At 40.4% G+C, this 18,722-nt stretch overlaps 1 protein-coding gene across 1 annotated transcript in view; it reads left to right on the forward strand.

The window, feature by feature from the left end:
* The first annotated feature begins 1,266 nt into the window (after positions 1–1,266).
* The window catches only part of ZC3H7B (zinc finger CCCH-type containing 7B), an 82,583-nt gene continuing 65,127 nt past the window's right edge, over positions 1,267–18,722 (forward strand). Inside the window, exons 1-2 of the mRNA XM_074271815.1 lie at positions 1,267–1,368; positions 18,088–18,146. Of these exons, the coding sequence (XP_074127916.1) occupies positions 1,360–1,368; positions 18,088–18,146 (68 nt within the window). The 5' untranslated portion in view covers positions 1,267–1,359. The remainder of the gene's footprint in view (positions 1,369–18,087; positions 18,147–18,722) is intronic.

Here is an 18,722-nt window from a genome sequence, read left to right on the forward strand (position 1 = left end):
CTGGACCCCAAAATGTGTGGGGTCCACATAATTATTACATAATAATAAAAAAGGAAATTATGGAAAAGGAAAGCTTAAAGCTTTAAATGCCAAACAGATAAAATGGCTGTTTGACTCTAGAGGTCATAGGGAGCCATTGAAGCTTCTTGAAGAACTCCCTACCCTACATTAATAGTAAAGCTTAACATCTAATATGAATTAAGAGTTTTTATTATTGTGTTAAATCTGAAAAGGACTTTATAGGACAGGATAAAATGGGACCTGTCCCTTTATCTCTTTATATGTGGACTGAGAAGCCTATGAGGTAGACAGAGTAGATTTCTTCCTTTTCCTCTTTCTATAGTGCTTTAATATTTTTTAAAGTTCTTAACATTTATTATTTCATCCGGACCTCACAGTAATACTATGAGGTGGATATGGTGTTATCCCATTTCACAGATGAGGAAACTGAGGTTCTAGGGTACAGATTCAGTCACCCAAGTGACTCATCTGTGATTACACAGGGATTACTGGCAGAGGCAGGATTTTGAGTCAAGTCCAGATCCTGGTTGATCACATCAGCCTGCATGTGTTCTTTCTTGTTGCCTTTCCTACTGAAGAAGCCCTTTTATTTGTTTGTTTGTTTATTCATTCATTGGTTTGTTTATTTATTTACCTCTGGATTGCTACAGCAGCAGAACCCGTCCATGACATCTTATAGCCACAAAGCATTAATATACAGATTCATTTGATCCTCTTTAACAGCCTGTGATATAGAATATAGGTTATTATCCAAATTTTATTAAATGAAGAAACAGGGTGAGAGAAGGAAAGCACCTTGTCCAAGGTCACGGTCATGAACCCAGATGATTCAGACTAGTGCTTTTACTCCTCCCCCAATCCACCTTCAATTTTTTCCCCCTTTTTTATAAAATTAAATATCTTACTGATGTTTTTACCCTGTCCTTGTTTTCATTATCTTATGTGTACACACACACACACACACACACACACACACACACACACTCACACACACACACACACACACTACACAACCTCTTGCAGTCTGACAGCAGGAGGCAAACTTTACCACAAGTCCCTTAGGTACCTGTTTCCTTCCACCTTTGGACGTCCCCTCCCTGTGACCTGGTGATTGGAGGCAGGCTCTGGGAAGGCTGAGGAACTGGATTAAAAGTGCTAGGCAACCAGGATGGGAACAGAAAACAGCCAGCAGGTCCAAGTGTAATTAACTCTTGGATGATCGACTGCTGCTACCCTTCTCTCCCATGAAAATTGGGAGTCGACATTTGAAAACCAAGGATAATGAGCACATAGGAGTGGAGTGGAATTATCTGTACTGGCAGATGGTGTGCTAGAGAGATGTGGAGGGTAAGTCAGTTTCCTTATCTGTAAAATGGGGGTACTTGATACTTATTTGCACTGCCTTTCTCTCAGGACTGGCATAATGAAGATACTTTAAATCTTATAAATGATGAATGAATGAAAAAGCACTAAGTGTTTACTATGTATAAAGTACTGTGCCAACCAACAGAAAAGCAAGACTTTCTGTTCTCAAGAAACTCTCATTTAAAAAAAAATTCTTTTAAAATTCCATTTTATTTTATCTTCAGGCTTTTATTCTCTCCCTCCCACCTCCTTTTCCAATCTTACTCCTTACACTGAGAAAGCAAGAAAAATAAAATCTATTCTAAGAAAATATAGGCAAGCCAAACAAGTTCCCTCATTGGCTATATTCCAGCTCCCTCTTCCATTTCCTCCCCTCCCCATGTGCCTCCCTCTGCACCCTCAGTCCATCAGCTCCCCATCAGAAGGGGGATAATGCGTTTCATCATGAGGCTTTTGGAATTGTGGTTCATCATTGTGTTGATCAGAGTCTTTATTTATTTATTCATTCATTCATTTATTTATTTTATTATAGCTTTTTATTTACAAAACAATTTTTCAACATTGACCCTTGCAAAACCTTCTGTTCCAACTTTTCCCCTCCTTCCCTCCACCCCTTCCCCTAGATGGCAGTTAGCCTCATACATGTTAAATATGTTAAAGTATATGTTAAATACAATATTTATATACATATTTATACAGTTATCTTGCTGCACAAGAAAGCTGATCAAGTTTTTAAGCTTTTCAAAATGGTTTGCCTTTACAATATTACTGTTATCATATAAACAAGGTAGCTTTTAAAAAAATTTTAATGGTATTTTATTTTTCTAACCACATGAAGAGACAATTTTCAACATTCACTTCTATAAAACCTTGTATTTTCTCCCCTCTTTCTCCTCTAGATAGCAAGCAATCCGATATAGGTTAGACATGTGCAGTTCTTCTAAATGTATTTCCATATTCGTCATACTGCACAAGAAAAATCAGATCAAAAGGGAAGAAAAAACATGAGAAGGAAAAAACAAACAACCACAGGGAAAAAAAAAAGGAGGGGGAAATGCTATGCTTTGATTGACATTTGTCCTCCATAGTTCTCTCTCTGGATGCAGCACAAGTCTATTGGAATTTCCTTGAATTATTGAGGTCACATTAAATGGAAGGGTAACACTAGCAATAGTTTCAGCTGCAGGGAAGATGGCAGGGCTCCTTGGGCCTCAGGATCCAGTGGGAAATGGCAGTGCATCTTCTTTAATGTTATTTCCACTGATAAAGCCACATTAGCTTCTGATGGTGGGCCATTTGATTGGCACAAGGGTTGTGATGGTGAGAACTCTTTTTACTCAGCTTTCATTCACTGTAGAGTGGCAGTTGCTGGCTCCGATCTCCACAAAGATTTTGCCCCTAGAGACTGGCTGTGGGAGCCAGGCTGAAAGCAGGGCTTCTGGTCTGGTCTAAGATCCCAAGGTCTTTCTTTGGGGTTTCCCTGCCCATTGAGGACAGCTGTTCAGTGGTTGATGTGGGTGGGGACCAACTTGGCAGCTCCATTCTCCATGGGGGCTACTCCTCTCTTGGGGGGACTCTGAGGGTTGGGCCAGAAGCAGCAGTCAGTGGTATGGGACACTATTATTTCCATGGCTCTTGGGCTGTCTCCATTGGGGTCTGATGGGAAATAGTCCTGGAGAGATGAATTATCATGATTATATAATAAGAAAAAATATATATATATAAATATATATAAAATAAATAAAGTAAAAAAAATATATAAAATAAGAAAAATGTATTAAATGCCTTGTGATTAGGTACTGACCTAGATGATGATCCTCTGCTCTTGAGGATAATCAATATAAAACTGACTAGGTCTGTTCTTTTCATTTTTTAAATAGGGCTACTGATGCATCCAGTTACATGGGTGATAAGTGGCAGAAACAGGATTTGAACCCAGAACCCTGACTCCTGAGCTAGCACTCTTCCCCTTGGGCCACACTGACTCTTAGAAATGCTAACCACAGAAGATGTCTTTCTGGATAGGGAAGAGGTGAGGGTAGAATATATTGGCAAATGAAAGTGATATGACCAGTTCCATGAAACATCCGTTCCTTTGTCACCTTTGCCAGAAATAATTCCTCTTTCATAACATGCAAAGAGCTCAGAACTTTGATCTATGCAGTAATGGATCCTGAATTCTCCCTTTCTTACAGAGAGGTGGTGAGCTAAGGGGGATAGATGTGGTATGCATTGTGAGACTGGCCAATGAACCGATTTATTTATTTTTTTTTCCTGAGGCTGGGGTTAAGTGACTTGCCCAGGGTCACACAGCTAGGAAGTGTTAAGTGTCTGAGACCACATTTGAACTCGGGTCCTCCTGAACTCAAGCCTGGTGCTCTATCCACTGCACCACCTAGCTGCCCCTGATTTATTTTAACTAATTTAACTAATTTCTTTGTTACAAGGAAAACTTCTGTTATGGAGTGGAGGCTGGGGCATTGTTGGAAAGGGACAGGGATACAATATTTATTTGAAAAATGATTTTTCTTTAAAAAAAAAAAAAGAGAAATTATCTTTCTGACTTGGAATGGCCTTTCTTTGTATCTCTGATCTTGCTTATTTTAACTTGCCTTAAGTTCTCATTTAAACTTGATTTGTTCTAATGCAAACCTAAATTTGTTTTAAAACATGCCATAAATGAAGCACAAAGACTGGACTCCTTGCCCAGCCCTCTCTTTGTGATACCATATTAACATGGACTCCCTCAATGAACCAGTTAGTGTTTACTGAGGTACTGTGGCTTATCATTTCTGTGCTGGGCCCTGGGAGTGGGGAGTGGGGGGTGGAAGATTAAAGAAGTTTAACAATAATTGTAAAAACTACAACTGAAGTTTACAGAGCATTTGAAGGAATTTTTTCCCCCTCCTATTTGATCCTCCCACCTGCTGGTAGTTCAACTCAAACCCAAAGTCTTCTTCCCCCTTTTTTTTCTTTCCCTGTTCCCCTTTCCTTTCTTCTGCTCCCTTGTTTCTTTCTTTTCCCCTTTCTTTCCTTCTTTTTTTCTTCCTTTTCAGTTTTCCTTCCTTTATTATTTCAATTACATTTTTTCACTGAGAATATAAAAGATCAATACAAAGCACTCTCCTCACAAATCTTTACTTTCATTTCCATTGAGTCTCCTGATACTTTTTCAGACCCCTTCAGGATGCCCATCCAGTTTTCTTTCTTGCTTTGCTTCCCAAGTTCATGGTTGTTCATTCTTCAGTGAGCTCATGTCTTTTCTGATGGAAAGATTGAGGCTCTTCCCATTACCAAGTTTTGCCTCTGTTAATATTAACTGGAATTCTGGACTGGAAAGCTCATTTTTAACTCAGAGTCAGGGTCAATTTGATTTGACCTACATTTATTGAATCATCCTGGGTGTGGAAAAAAGACTATTGGATGGGGAATCTGCAGTCTTAACTCTGGACCTTGTTACCTATGAATATGGCTCAAGCACTTCTTTCTGAAACTCAGTTTTGCCATCTGTTAAATGGGAATAATATCAATTCTACTATTAATGGGGAGTATCATTACCAACTGGATGATATCATTAGTGTTCTCAAGAACACAGTCTAGGACTAAGGATCCTAGGGAAAGGGGCAGCTAGGTGGCACAATGGATAGAGCACCAGCCTTGAATTCAGGAGGACCCGAGTCCAAATCTGGTCTCAGACACTTAACACTTCCTAGCTGTGTGACCCTGGGCAAGTCACTTAACCCCAGCCTCAAAAAAAAAAAAAAAAAAAAAAAAAAAAAGGATCCTAGGAAAGACAGGAGAAGCAAAAGAACTGCTTTTTTTCCCCTTACAGTCTCTGGGGATCCAAGGCCTTCCCACATTAAAAAGACAGGAGCGATGTGGTATAGGGGACAGGGCTGTGAAATTGGATTCAGAAAGGGCTCCCATCATCAAAATGAGGAAGCTAAGAGTCTTTTTACCTACAGATCTAAGATTCCTTGATCTGAGGTCCCCTGGCACATATAGCTGGTGCCTTGAGAGGTCAGGAGCATTGAGTGGCAGATGAATTCTCTGGAGTTGTTTGTTCACGTCATGCCATCTGACCAAGAATGGCAAATGGGAAGCCATCTCCAGCAGAGCCAGTAAGTCAGCCCTTTAACTGTGGGAGCGATGGGCTCATTAATACTTTCACTGGCTTTTTATTAGCCTTAGAGAGTCAGAGATTGCTTATGAATCACAGAAGCCCAGAATCAAGCAGCTGGAAGCGAATGCAGAGGCCTTATGTCTTAAGAGAAACCTCTAAAGCATTCTCAACAAATATTCTCAACAAATTAAGGCAGCGTATTCCTCATTTAGTTGGTTGCAATTATCTATTCTCTTTTTCCATTTCCCCAAGATCAAAATGAATCCAGTGTGCAAAGAATCCATAGGCCCTGATTTCCAATCTTAAATCTGCCACTTGTTACTGATGCAGGATCACTTTGCCTCTCTGTCCCTCTGTTACCTCAAGCCCCTGAGGTTCCTTCCTAGCCCTAAATCCTTGAAATGTTTGTTGAATGATGAATGGAGAGTTCTGACCTCATATCCTGCTAAACGGCAGTGTCCTTCATAAGTCAGACCAAATTGCACATTAATTGGCAGCTGGCCCTGGAGAGAATCAAACCTTAGATAAGGGGTGAAGGGTACCATAAGGGATTACATCATCAGACGGACTTCTTCACCATGGGCAGACAGGGTCACACAGCTTGTGTCTGAGGCCTGATCAGGGTTTCTTGACTCAAGTCTCAGTGCTCATCCACTGTGGCACCTAGCTACTCCCACCCATGTGGCCAGAGAGACTCTATGGAGAACTCCATGGAGCAGCCAAGGTTGCTTCTTGTCTAGAGTAGACAAGAGCAATGTTTTCTTTCTTTCTTTCTTTTTTTAATTAATTATAGTTTTTATTTACCAGATATTTGCATGGGTAATTTTACAGCATTGACAATTGCCAAACCTTCCAATTTTTCCCCTCCTTCCCTCCCTCCCCCCCTGCCAGATGGCAGGTCGACCAATACATGTTAAATATGTTAAAGTATAAATTAAATACAATATATGTATACATGTCCAAACAGTTGTTTTGCTGTACAAAAAGAATCGGACTTTGAAATAGCGTACAATTAGCCTGTGAAGGAAATCCAAAATGCAGGCAGACTAAAATAGAAGGATTGGAAATTCTATGTAATGGTTCATAGTCATCTCCCAGAGTTCTTTCACTGGCTGTATCTGGTTCAGTTCATTACTAAGAGCAATGTTTTTGTTTTTGTTTTGTTTGTTTGTTTGTTTGTTTAATTACTAAATTGATTTGTAAAGTTATTTTATTTATTTATTTTGCTGGATGTACATGTATATTAATTTTTAAAACACACATTTCTTTATGAATCATATTGAAAGAGAAAAATCAAAACAAAAAGGGAAAAAAACTACAGGAGAGAAAAAAAAAACAAAAAAAGAAGTGAACATAATATGTGTTGATTTGCATTCAATAAGAGTGGTGTCTTAAGAGTCATGGGATGGGAGGATCATCAATCTAGAGGTGGAAGTAGTCTGAAAGGTCCTAAGTGGATAGATCCCTGGAAGACCTGAGTTCAAATTCTGCCTTGGTCAATTACTAGTTATATAACTGCATTTCTATGAGCCTCTTTCCTCATATGTAAAATGGGAATAATATTACTCCAGGTGAGGAAAGTAAAGGTCAGGAAGGTGAAATGACTTGTCTAAGGTCATACATGTAGAAAATGTCAGAGGTGAGATTTGAAGCAGGTTCTCAGTTTCCAAAGCTTTTGTTTCCAGTTAAATTTGTTGTTGCTGAAGATCTAAGGATGGAAATGGGATGTTTAAGGTAAAAAGAAAAGAGTGTGGGGCATTATGGATGTCTTTTTGTATTTGAAAGACTGTCTTCCTATGGAGAGTTTAGACTCTTGGTTTGACTGAGCAATGGAGCAAAAGTCAATGAGAGGCAAATTTAGGTTTGGTTTCATTTAAGAATAGCTAGCTAATCATTAATGCTGTCCACCTCTGTGGCCCTCTGAAGTAGCATTCAGTTGGTGCCAGCCTTGACCTTTCCTAGAGCTGTTGTATACATTGTAGACATTGGCTTCCCTTTCAGGGAGCCTTGAGCTTGGGGCCTCTCTGTTCCCCATCCTATTTTTTCTTTTTTTTTTCTGAGGCTGGGGTTAAGTGACTTGCCCAGGGTCACACAGCTAGGAAGTGTCAAGTGTCTGAGACCAGATTTGAACTAGGGTCCTCCTGAATTCAAGGCTGGTGCTCCATCCACTGCGCCACCTAGCTATCCTGTATTTTCTTTTCTTTTAAGACTTTGCTTTCAATTATCTGTCTGTCCAACCAACAAGTATTTATTTGGTACCTACTGTGTGCCAGGCAAGCTCAGTGAAACTCTGAGGCATTTCTCTCTATGAAGGCATTTATGCTTTGTTAGCACTCTTTATTCTTCATTCATCCAATATGATGTGATTTAGGAGAGCAAATGATATGTTTGGGGTTCAGGATCAAATAATGAGATTGTAAGCACCAAATGTTGGGGTTTGGTCATGTGAAAAATTCACACTGCTCATTCTCTTTGGCAGAGGTAGATTTATTTAGGAGAAGTTACAGACAAAATGAAGGGATACAATAGACACCAGAAGTGATAAATATGAAAGAGTTGGGAGAGCATATTGTTAGCAAGGAAAGTGGTTTTAACAATTAATGATGGAAAAGACAAGTTCCCTAGTGGAACTCACAATTAACCAGGAGAAAGGAATACCCCATGAGGTTGGAGTATGCCCTTTGCTGGCAGGCTAACTCTATAGAGGAGTTTAACTCTTTAAAAGAGTTATAAAATGGAGAAAGGATCGTGAGACATGGTGAGGTGAGAGAAAGTCACCACGGATCAAAGTGCCATGGCAAGCTGTAACTCAAAGGGGGTTCGGCGAAGATGGCATGAGCCACAGACAGATTTGTAGGGGAAATTAAACTCAGGGATTTGACATTTCTTGGATTTCTGAGTAGTAAGGAGAAATTGCCCACGACCTCCACAGAAGGTGAGACTGAGGCTAAACTGATCCCCATCAGTGCCCTTCCCTGCCTGCCCTAGGAAGCAATTCCATCAATCCTCCAGTCCCGCTCTGTTAATCTCACCAATTACTCAGGACCCCATCACAGTAGACATTTGCTCAATGCCTACATAGACTGTGCACCTTGATGCTCAGTGAGAGGCTGAGGTGGAGACCATAGGAGTAGATTCAGAAAGAAATTGGGAGCCAATTTCCTGGCGATGAGAGCTGCCCTGTCCCGTGATAGGCTGCCTCAGGAGAGAGTGAGATCCACATCACTATAGGTCTTCAAGCGGAAGCTGGAGGACCACTTGTTGTCGTCTGTTGTAGAGACTCTGGTCAAGCTATAGGCTGGACCTTCTGGCCTCTGAAGGCCCTTTCATTTCTGGGATTCTGGGTTCCTATAATTCAGCAGCAACTTGTGACTAGCCCAGATGAATAAATCAGACTCCTGGCCTTAAGTAGAATTACAAATAACCCCATCTTCCAGCCGCACCCTTACTGGCGGAGGTAGACAGATGGCACTACATTGGATAGAGTGCAGGGTCTGGAGTCTGGAAGACCTGAATTCAATTCCAGCCTCAGACACTTCCTAGCTGTGTGATCCTGGGCAGGCTACTTAGCTTCTTTTTGCCTCTATTTCCTCAAATGTAAAATGTGGATAATATGTATCCATATTACATAATACAATGTGGATTGTATGATAGATTTATAAAGTGTTTAGCACAGTGCCTGATACACTATTGGTACTGTATAAATGTTAGCTATTATTATTACTGTTATGATGATATTACTGATATGATGATAATGATGATGGGGATGGGATTGTGGGAAGATCTTACTCCTAAGTTTTTGTTTTTTTAAAATTTCATCTGCAGTAGAAAGAGTTCTGGCTCTTTCTGGAATTGAATTCCTACTAAGATACCTAGTATGGACACTTGTGGCCCTGGCAAATTGCCCTTTCTCCCTGGGCCTCGCTCTTATTATCTAGAAAATGAGAGCGTTAGACCGGATGGCTAGAAAGTCAATGATTCAAAGTAACTTATTTCCCTGGGCTTGTGGGGTGTGGATGAAATAGAGCTGAATCTAAATCCTTAATTCTCAGATGTTGTGCCTTATGATCTGTGTAACCTTGGTCAGGTTACCTCCTCTGTAAAATGAGGTTAAACCTCGGAGTTTGATCTAGAACTATGATCTTATAATCAGTACGTGGTCTTCTTCAGTTATTTATATAATTAATTATAACAGTAGTCATGATAAAATAGCTAACATTTATATTTCAAGATTGCTGAGTACTTTGCCCTGTTTCGTTTGATGCTGATCTGGATCTTGCCCACATGGGTATTTGCTGCAAAGATACAGACTGTAGCCCATCCAGGGCAATGTCCATCCATGTCCCTCCACCAGTTTTCCACAGGGCGTCCGTCTACACAGCAAGATAAAGGTCTTCCGCTTCTCTGGACATCAAGGACACCGATGGAACACAGGGATATCCATCATCGATTCTTCTCTCCTGCCGAATGACCAGCCCAACTCGAACCCCTACATTGCTATGGCTGAAAAGGATCATTGCCCAGTGATCAACTTTCTGGTGATGAACCTCTCCATCCTTAGCAAGGTCGGTCCTTGAACAACAGAAACGTGTGGCAAGTCAGCCTGGGTCTCTCCAGGGGCTGTCATGAGGATCAGCCGAGTTCATACATGTAAAGCGTCTTTGTAAGTGTAAAGTATTTTTAAAATGTCAGCTGTTAATATTGTCATTGAAATCTGGAGTGAAGTTCACCAGTTAGGTCTGTTGGAGGTAGTCGTAAGAGGATAAAATGTTGGGTGTGTTGGAGCAAGCCAGTCTGGCATCCTCTTTACCAGAGAGTATGGGGCTGGTCCATTGTTTGAGCTTGGGAGTTTGAGCTAAAGTGGGTTAAACTAATTGGGTGTCCAGCATCAACATTGCAAGCCTCTTGAGAACAGAGAGCCATTGGGTGGCCCAAGGAAAGGCTATCCAATGCATGTGGGAAGTGGAGCAGGTCCAAGCTCCCATGCCCATCAGTAGGAATTTGGGTCGTGAATGTCCAATGCATTTGCAGCCTGGCCATGATAGAGAGACAACCTTTTTAAAATAAAAAAAAAAGAGGAAGAGTGGAGGTTCATATTAGGTATAATCATGATTTCAAGGGATGTTGGGTGAGGCCTTTGAAATGTCAACTGCATTATGGGAATAAGTGTTGTTCTGGATGTGGAATAATAATAATGATGATGATGATGATGTAAAAGAGCTCATGTTTCTACCATTTCCAAATGTGGTCCTCACTGTGGTCCAATGAGAAAAGGGTGCAAGCTCACTGTGCCTGTTTCATGGACTGAGGCAGGGAGAGGGTAAGGGCTTGCTCAGGATCCTACATTGACTAGATAGTCAATGGCAAACTCTGGTTACCATATCTCCCTTTCTTTGCTTTTAATTTTAATTCATTGTTCACTCTGGAAATCTGGGTGAGTTCCTTTTCCCCAGGGCCTTTTGTTCACTTGCCCTTTGGAGCCATTGATTTTTTTTTTTTTTTAATCTCAGGTCTTGTATTTGGGCTTTTGATCTCTTTATGTTAGTCTTTAATTCCCAAAGCACATTGGATACAATATTCCTGGCTTTCTTTCCTGCCCTGGCCCTGGTCTCACAAATAGTCCTATGTTTTCTGCAACTCCCTGCCCCTTTTCCTTAGGATTAGGATGAGAAAAATGGTTTCAAACAGCCTACACTGGTTCAAATACTTTTACAGTTCTGAAAATTTTGCTTTCTTCATGTGTCTCTAATATCGATCAGCAGCTCCTATGCCCTCACATACAACACCTGATGTTCTGAGACTCTGCACGAAAGACTAGGAATCCCATCTAGGAGTTGCTCCCCCAAATGTTGTTGTTTGCCCTTGATTCTTGAAAAGGACTATGATATCAGAGTGGGATACCATGACATCCAAGTGAATTGGATTTAAGTGAGGGAAGGCAAAGTCACCAGCCTTACTCTTTCCTCCAGAGCCATCTGGGTAAATGTGGCAGAATAGACCAGGATGACTGGAGATGGCCCTGGAGACCTTGGTACCCCATTTAGTAACTGGAGAAGAAGAGACTTATTGCTGTTATGTGACATGAATGAATGAATGAACACCTCACATTTCTATGGCACTCTGAAGTTTTTGTAAATTGCCTTCTTTGTAACTAATAGGTGAGGTATTGATATCCCCATTATATAGATAGAGGAGCTAAGGCTCCAAGTAACAAGCCACTAAATGTTGGGACATTTAAACTAAATGGATTTGCCATTTCTCTTCTGACTTTAAGTCCAGATATCTTTCCAATTTTATTCTGATATACAATCTGTCTTGGATAAGAGATCAGACTTGCTTTCTAGGTAATCCTAGACGTTGTGAAGGCAGATTTGGGCTTAATTTAAAAGAAAACTTCCTACCAAGGAGAGCTGCTCCTCATTGGCTGGCTGGGGAAGTGGTGGGGACTCTTGTATTGAAGGACTCTAAGCAGTACTGCTTATTCATTGCATTAGACAGGAGACTCCTAGACTAGCTCCTTCCAGCTTTTGTGAAAGGGAAGCTCAGAGAAATGTCTCCTTTGTTCTATAATTACTCTTATTCTGGCCCGAACAAGCACCAAATAAGATGGGCATTCCCATCTCCATAGTAGAGCAGCAAGATAGGATTGGATGTGAAACCCTTTTCTGGGCAGCCTGATTTTCTTTGTAAATATTTAATAAGTTCAACTTGCAAGTTTCAAGGTTCTCCTGCTTGCCTAAATTTTTTTCCTGCACCTCCTGAAAGATGCTTCAATAACTCCTCCTCATCATCATCCTTGTTCTTGTTCTTCTTCCTCCACCTCCTCCTCCTCCTGCCTGCCTCCTCTTCCTCCTCTTCCTCCTTTTCCTTCTCCTCCTTTTCCTTCTCTTCCTCCTCCTTTTTTTCCTTCCTCTTTCTCTTTCTTCTCCTTTTTCCCCTCTGCACTGTTCCTCCTCCTCTCCCCTAGGCTCTCCCAATACCCCACTCTCACTGGTGGAAAAAAAAAAAAAGAAAATCCCCTGTAACAAATATGTTTAATAAAGCCAATTTCCACATTTGCTGTATCTGAAAACAATTGGCTCATTGCCCATCTGGAGCCTTTCTCTTTCCCCGGGTGCCCACTCAGTCTCTTCTTCCTTTTCATACTCACACAAGTTGTATATTTTCTTTTTTTCTCTAATCACCAATTGCAGCTGATTAAGTCATTCAGCAAACATTAACAAAGTCCCTACTGTGTTCAAGGTCTTGTTTTAGGCACAGAAGTGAAGATAGAGAGATGGGAGAGCTGGACTTTGAGCTCCTAGAGTTTACAATCTAATTGGTGAGATAAGACAGGTAGCAACAAGAATAACCCACAGTAATCTCTCACTTTATGACTGAACCATTTCCATTTCTCATTTGAATCACAATAACCCTGTGAAGGAAGCAGGGTAGGGACTATTATCTCAACCTTTTTTGTTCCATCATTTTCAGTAATGTCTGACTGGGACTTCATTTGGGTTTTCTTGGCAGAGATACTGGAATAACTTGCCAATTCCTTCTCCAGCTCATTTTGCAGATGAGGAAACTAAGGCAACAGGATTAAGTGTCTTGTCCAGATTTGAAAGCTAGTAAGTGTCTGAGGCTGGAGTTGAACTCAGAAAGATGAGTCTTTGTGACCCAGGCGTGGCGCTCTTTCCACTATGTCACCTAGCTGCCCCATCCTAAACTTTACAAATGGGGAAACTGAGGCCTTAAGAGGGAAAGTATTTTTTACAAAATCCCAGAGCTAGCAAAAACCTCAGAGCCATTTTGTCTAATTTTTGTCTAATCTGTACCTGGACAAAAATCTTGTCTCTAGACTGACTATTGATTATCCAGGCCCTCCTTGAAGCCCTTCAGTGAGGAGAGATCCATCTGAAAAGACTTGCTGAGCATACATCACCTACTTTCCCAAGCTGTCCCTTCCCCTGTTACATCTGAAACCATGAGTTGTGTAGTCTCCCCATTAGAATGGGAGCTTACCGAAGTCAGGAAATGTTTTTCTTTTTTGTGTCCCTAGTATGTAGTATGCAATGTTGCTCAGAGTAGGTTCTTAGCTAAATGGTCTTCCCTTCACTCTTCACATCTCAGAAAACAGCTCATTCTACTGTTGGAGTGATTCACTGTTAAGGACTTTTCCCATTTCTTGGGCCTCAGTCTGTCTCCCAGTTTTTCTGTATGAAGAGTGAGAAATCTCACCTCTTCCTCTTATATAGTTATATCTCCTTGAGGAGGTCATAACCTCTGATCTTTAGTTTCCTCATCTGCAAAATTTTGCCACTGATAAACATAGAACAATATTAATAATAATAATAACAATAACTAACATTAATATAATGTTATGATCTGCCCACAACCTGCCGGGCACTATGCTGAGTGCTTTAAAATTATTATCTCCCCCAAACCTTGGAAGGTAGCTGCTTTTATTATCCCTATTTTACAGTGAAACTCATTATACCAATTATACCTCAAAAAGGCCAAAGATGGTAGAAAGGGCCAAAAGAGTTTGAGCAGGGGGCAGCTAGGTGGCGCAGTGGATAGAACACCAGCCTTGAATTCAGGAGGACCCGAGTTCAAATCTGGTCTCAGACACTTAACACTTCCTAGCTGTGTGACTCTGGGCAAGTCACTTAACCCCAGCCTCAGAAAAAAAAAAAAAAAAAAAAAAAAAAAAAAAAGAGTTTGAGCAGTATTTTTTTATGGTAGTAACAAACCTTAAGGGAGGCAGGTACCCATTGAATGGGGAATGGCTGAACAAAGGGGGGGAGGTTGTTACTAGGATGGATCATTATTACACCATAAGAAGTGGGAAAGATGAAAAATTCAGAGGAACTTGGGAAGGTGCAGGATGGGTAAAGCAAAGAGACCAACACTGATGTGCTGATCAGCCCTGTCTCCAGAGAACTGATGGGGAAGCCAGATTCCTTTCTCTCCAGAGATAGGTGGTGGACTACGGGTGCAGAATGAGACATACCTTGCCAGTTGTGGCCAATGCATTGATTTGTTTTGCTTAATTATACTTTGATAGAAGAGACTGGTCTAGTGGGTGTGGGGAGAGTTACTGGGAAGAGACTGAAAATGGAAAATTACTTGAAAAAATTAGCACCAATCTAGGGTATTTAAAATAATAATGGGGCAGCTAGTGGGCATATTGGATAGAGCACTGGCCCTGACGTCAGGAGAATCTGAGTTCAAATCCAGCCTGAAACATTTAACATTTCCTAATTATATGACCCTGGACCTCAATTTCCTCACAAAAACAAAGAAAAAAAAATAGTAACATGAAGGAGGAGTTGGGTCAAAGTCTTTTAAAATTCTGAATCTAGAAAACTATGATCCACAAAAAGGTTATAAAGACATATGAGGAAAAAGTTGCAAACTCTGAATCACCAGACACATGTAATACATGTTGAATCTGTGTAGATTCAACTTTTCCCATCCTTTCTTTGACATTGTTCTCACCTTTCTTAGGTTTGTCCCACCTCTTAGGCTTATCCTTTCGGTCTCCTCCTGCTTAGGGCTAGCCAGGCCCTGGTCTGAGAATGGATGTGTGCAAGGGGAAAAAAGCAATATCTGTCTTTGGGTCTGTATGTATGCGTTTGGATCTCTCTGACTACCAAGGAGAAATGACTTCTGTTACATGCTGATTCTGTATACCTGCTACCTCTCCCCCCCCCCCCCCCCGCTGACATGCAGAATTGGGGTTAACTTATGAAACATTTGGGAAAAAAATGTTCTTTGCTCAATTCAAGGATTTTCTATATGGCCTCTTATGTTCCTATATGCTATGAACTGGTCTGATGTTCTCCTTAAGCTTTTTGGGGATTTCTGGGTTCTTAGTAAATGTGATTTGATGGAAAGACTGATGGATCTGAATTGCACTTCTGTTGTTAATTAGCTATGTGACCTTGGGCTGTTCCCTCTATGGGCCTCAGTTTTTTCATCTGTAAAATGAGGCAGTTGGATGGTACCATTTCTAAGATCCTTTTCAGCTTTAAAATCCCACAGTCAGATTTTCAATCAAATGATAATTGCTTATGGAGGGAGGCTGGTATCTGTTTATCACATACTTTCGGAAGGCATGGTGTGAACTATGCAGTCTGGTGTGAATTGAGCAGCCTGATAGAGTTGAAAGGACACCAGATTTGGAATTCTGGGTTCAATTCAACTACTTAGGATAAGTATGTCCCTATTCATGTCCCTTCCCCTCTCCAGGCTTTAGTTTCCTTATTTCTAAAGGAAGACAATATGATAGAGTTCTGAATTTGTAATTCAAGATCCTGGGTTCAAATGCTGGCTTTGCTCCTTACTTCCTGTGATCCATGAATATCTCTGGGCTGCAGTGACTCATTTGTAAATTGAGGCTGCAGTCCTTTCAGGCTCCAGGTCTGTGATCTTGTGACTTAGATATTTTCTTTCATCTCTGAAGTCTGTGCTAGGTCGTTGGATTAGGTTTATTTGGGGGATTTCAAGGTGTGCAAGGGCTGGTTCCTAAGAGTATCCCCCTCGAGGAGCCTTCTAAGCTATGATATTTCCAGTGACTCAGGTGAGTTCAATACACATTTTAGGAGGGATGTTGGCACAGACTGAGATAATTCCAAGGAAGCCATGATATGTGAAGATTGGTTACTCTGGAGAAAAAAGAAATGTTGATACGTTAGAAAAAAATTTAAAAAAATTCTGACATGAACAAAGACCAGCTAAAAGCATCTCCATATACACAGTAGAACAGATAAAGATGATTATACACAAAGCTGCACATCTTAATGCTATATAGCTCACTTAAAAAAAAAGTTTAAAAAATTCAGCATGAAACTTTTTTTAAATAATAACTTTTTATTTTCAAAATATATGTAAAGATAATTTTTAACATTTACTCCTGTGTTCCAAATTTTTCTCCCTCTCTTGCCTCTCTCTCCTCCCCTAGACAGCAAGTAATCCTATACAACATGAAACTTTCAAAGCTGTCCTGATTGTCAGTGATTCCTTTGGGCCTTCCTTTATTTTTTTTTGCATTAAAAATGCTTGAAAGACACTCTTTTCTTTCTTTTTTTATTGGTACTTTTATTTCTAGTTCCCTCCTTGAAAAAGAAAAAAAAATTAACCCTTTGTTACAAATATGCATGAGCAGACAAAATAGATTTCCACATTGGTTAAATCCGATAAAGAAAGTTATTATTCTGTTTCTTTTTATTGGTACTTTCTTTTTCCCCCCACTTTTTAAATTAAAGCTTCTTATTTTTCAAGATATATGCAATTTCCCCTCCAAAACATATGTAGGTACTTTCATTTCTAGCCCTTTCCTTGAAAAAGAAAAGAAAAATTAACCCTTTGTTACCAATATGTATGATCAGACAACATAGGTTTCCACATTGGTTAAGTCCGATAAAGAAAATTATTATTCTGTATCTTTTTGTTGCTACTTTCATTTCTAGCCCTTTCCTTGAAAAAGAGAAAAATTAACACTTTGTTACAAATATGCACAATCAGACAAACTAGGTTCCCATATTGGTTAAGTCCAATAAAGTTCTTATTCTGTATCTTTTTATTGATACTTTCATTTCTAGCCCTTTCCTTGAAAAAGAAAAATTAGCTCCCTCATTACAAATATGCAGATCAGACAAAATGGGTTCTCATATTGGTTAAGTCCAATAAAGAAAGTTCTTATTTTGTATCTTGAGCCCATTCCCCTATCCTCTCACCCTAATCAGGAGGTTGGTAATTTGCTTCTTCAGCTTTCCTCTAGAATGATCACTGCATTGATTAGTTGGTTTTTTTTTTTTTTTTTTTGAGTGATTTGTCCTTAAAGTGTTGTTATTACATACGTTGTTCTCTTGTTTCTGCTCCCTTTGCTCTGTATCAGTTCAGAGAAATCTTTCCAGGTTTCTCTGAAATCAATCCCTTCAACTCTCATAGCCAAGTTGTATTCTATCTCATGATATACCTTAATTTGTTCAGTCATTCTATAATTGACAGCCACTCTCTCAGTTGGGGAAGATCAATTTGGGTTGTTGGAAGGAGGGGTGTTGGCAATGAGTAGCAGTTAGAGGGAGGCAAGTATTGTTTCAACATAAAGAAATAACACTTCCTAATAGTAAGAGCTGGCCAAAAGTGGAATAAGGTGACACAAGGGCAAAACTAGGGTATTTGAACTCAGGGCTTTTGAATACCAGTCCCATATCTTTTCCACTGTCCCTGACTGCCTTCTTAAATTCTAACTCTTCAGATTCTGTGACACTTTGAGATCCAAGCACACCATTAGTAAACAAAAGGTATCCATGTCCTCCACTGAGCTCCCTGAGTACCTGAGGCAGGGAGTATGGAAGGGAGGCAGGTTTGGCCAAATATGCTTGGTGAATTCAGGTGCTCTCTCCTGTTAAGAATCACACACAAGGGTCATCCCAGCTCTGTACCTTGTGATCCTGAGGGCTGAGGGGAGGAGCCCCTTCCTGAGCAGCCCCAGCCCCTGGTCATGAAGTTCCTTGGAGCTGGGGATGGGGTGGGAAATGCCGGGGAGACCAAAGAACATCCAGAATGACCTTTTGTTTCCTCCTCAGAGACTAATGGAGAGGCAGAAAAGAAAGGAAGAAATAGAGAAAGGACTTCAGTTCATCCAGTAAGTCTTTTTTTTTTTTTTTTTTAAGGACTTTGAGGCTGGGAACTTGGATTGTTGAGACAGTGATCTGTGTGTGTGTGTGTGTGTGTGTGTGTGTGTGTGTGTGTGTGTGTGTGTGTGTGCAACTATGGGATCACACAATTGTTTACCTGCACTCACACATATACTTTTCCTTCTCATATGCATAACACAAACATTCTGTTCTCTTATACAATTTACAGATACTCCAGTATGTTATGGCTTTAATTTTCTTTCTTTCTTTTTTTTATCTAGACCCTTTCAGCAGAGTAGGTAACTTCCAGTATGGAACCTCTATCCCTTGAAGCAGATTGCCAACTTCTCTGTACCTGAGGGCCTTAAAGAATTATCTAGGGACTCTGAGAGGTCCCTTTGCCCAGAGTCCCACAGCAGGATTTGAATCCAGGTCTTCTTAAACTCCCGATTTTTCCCTCTGTCCATTACCCCACAGCTTTTATGGATCATATCCCACAATGTTAAAGTAAAACCACAATATGGAGGCTTCCTCAATGGCCAAGGCAGGGGAGAAGCTGCAGTTTCTGCTCTCCTCCTCCTGCC

The sequence above is a fragment of the Sminthopsis crassicaudata genome, chromosome 5 (assembly GCF_048593235.1).
Source record: "Sminthopsis crassicaudata isolate SCR6 chromosome 5, ASM4859323v1, whole genome shotgun sequence".
Classification (NCBI taxonomy): Eukaryota; Metazoa; Chordata; class Mammalia; order Dasyuromorphia; family Dasyuridae; genus Sminthopsis; species Sminthopsis crassicaudata.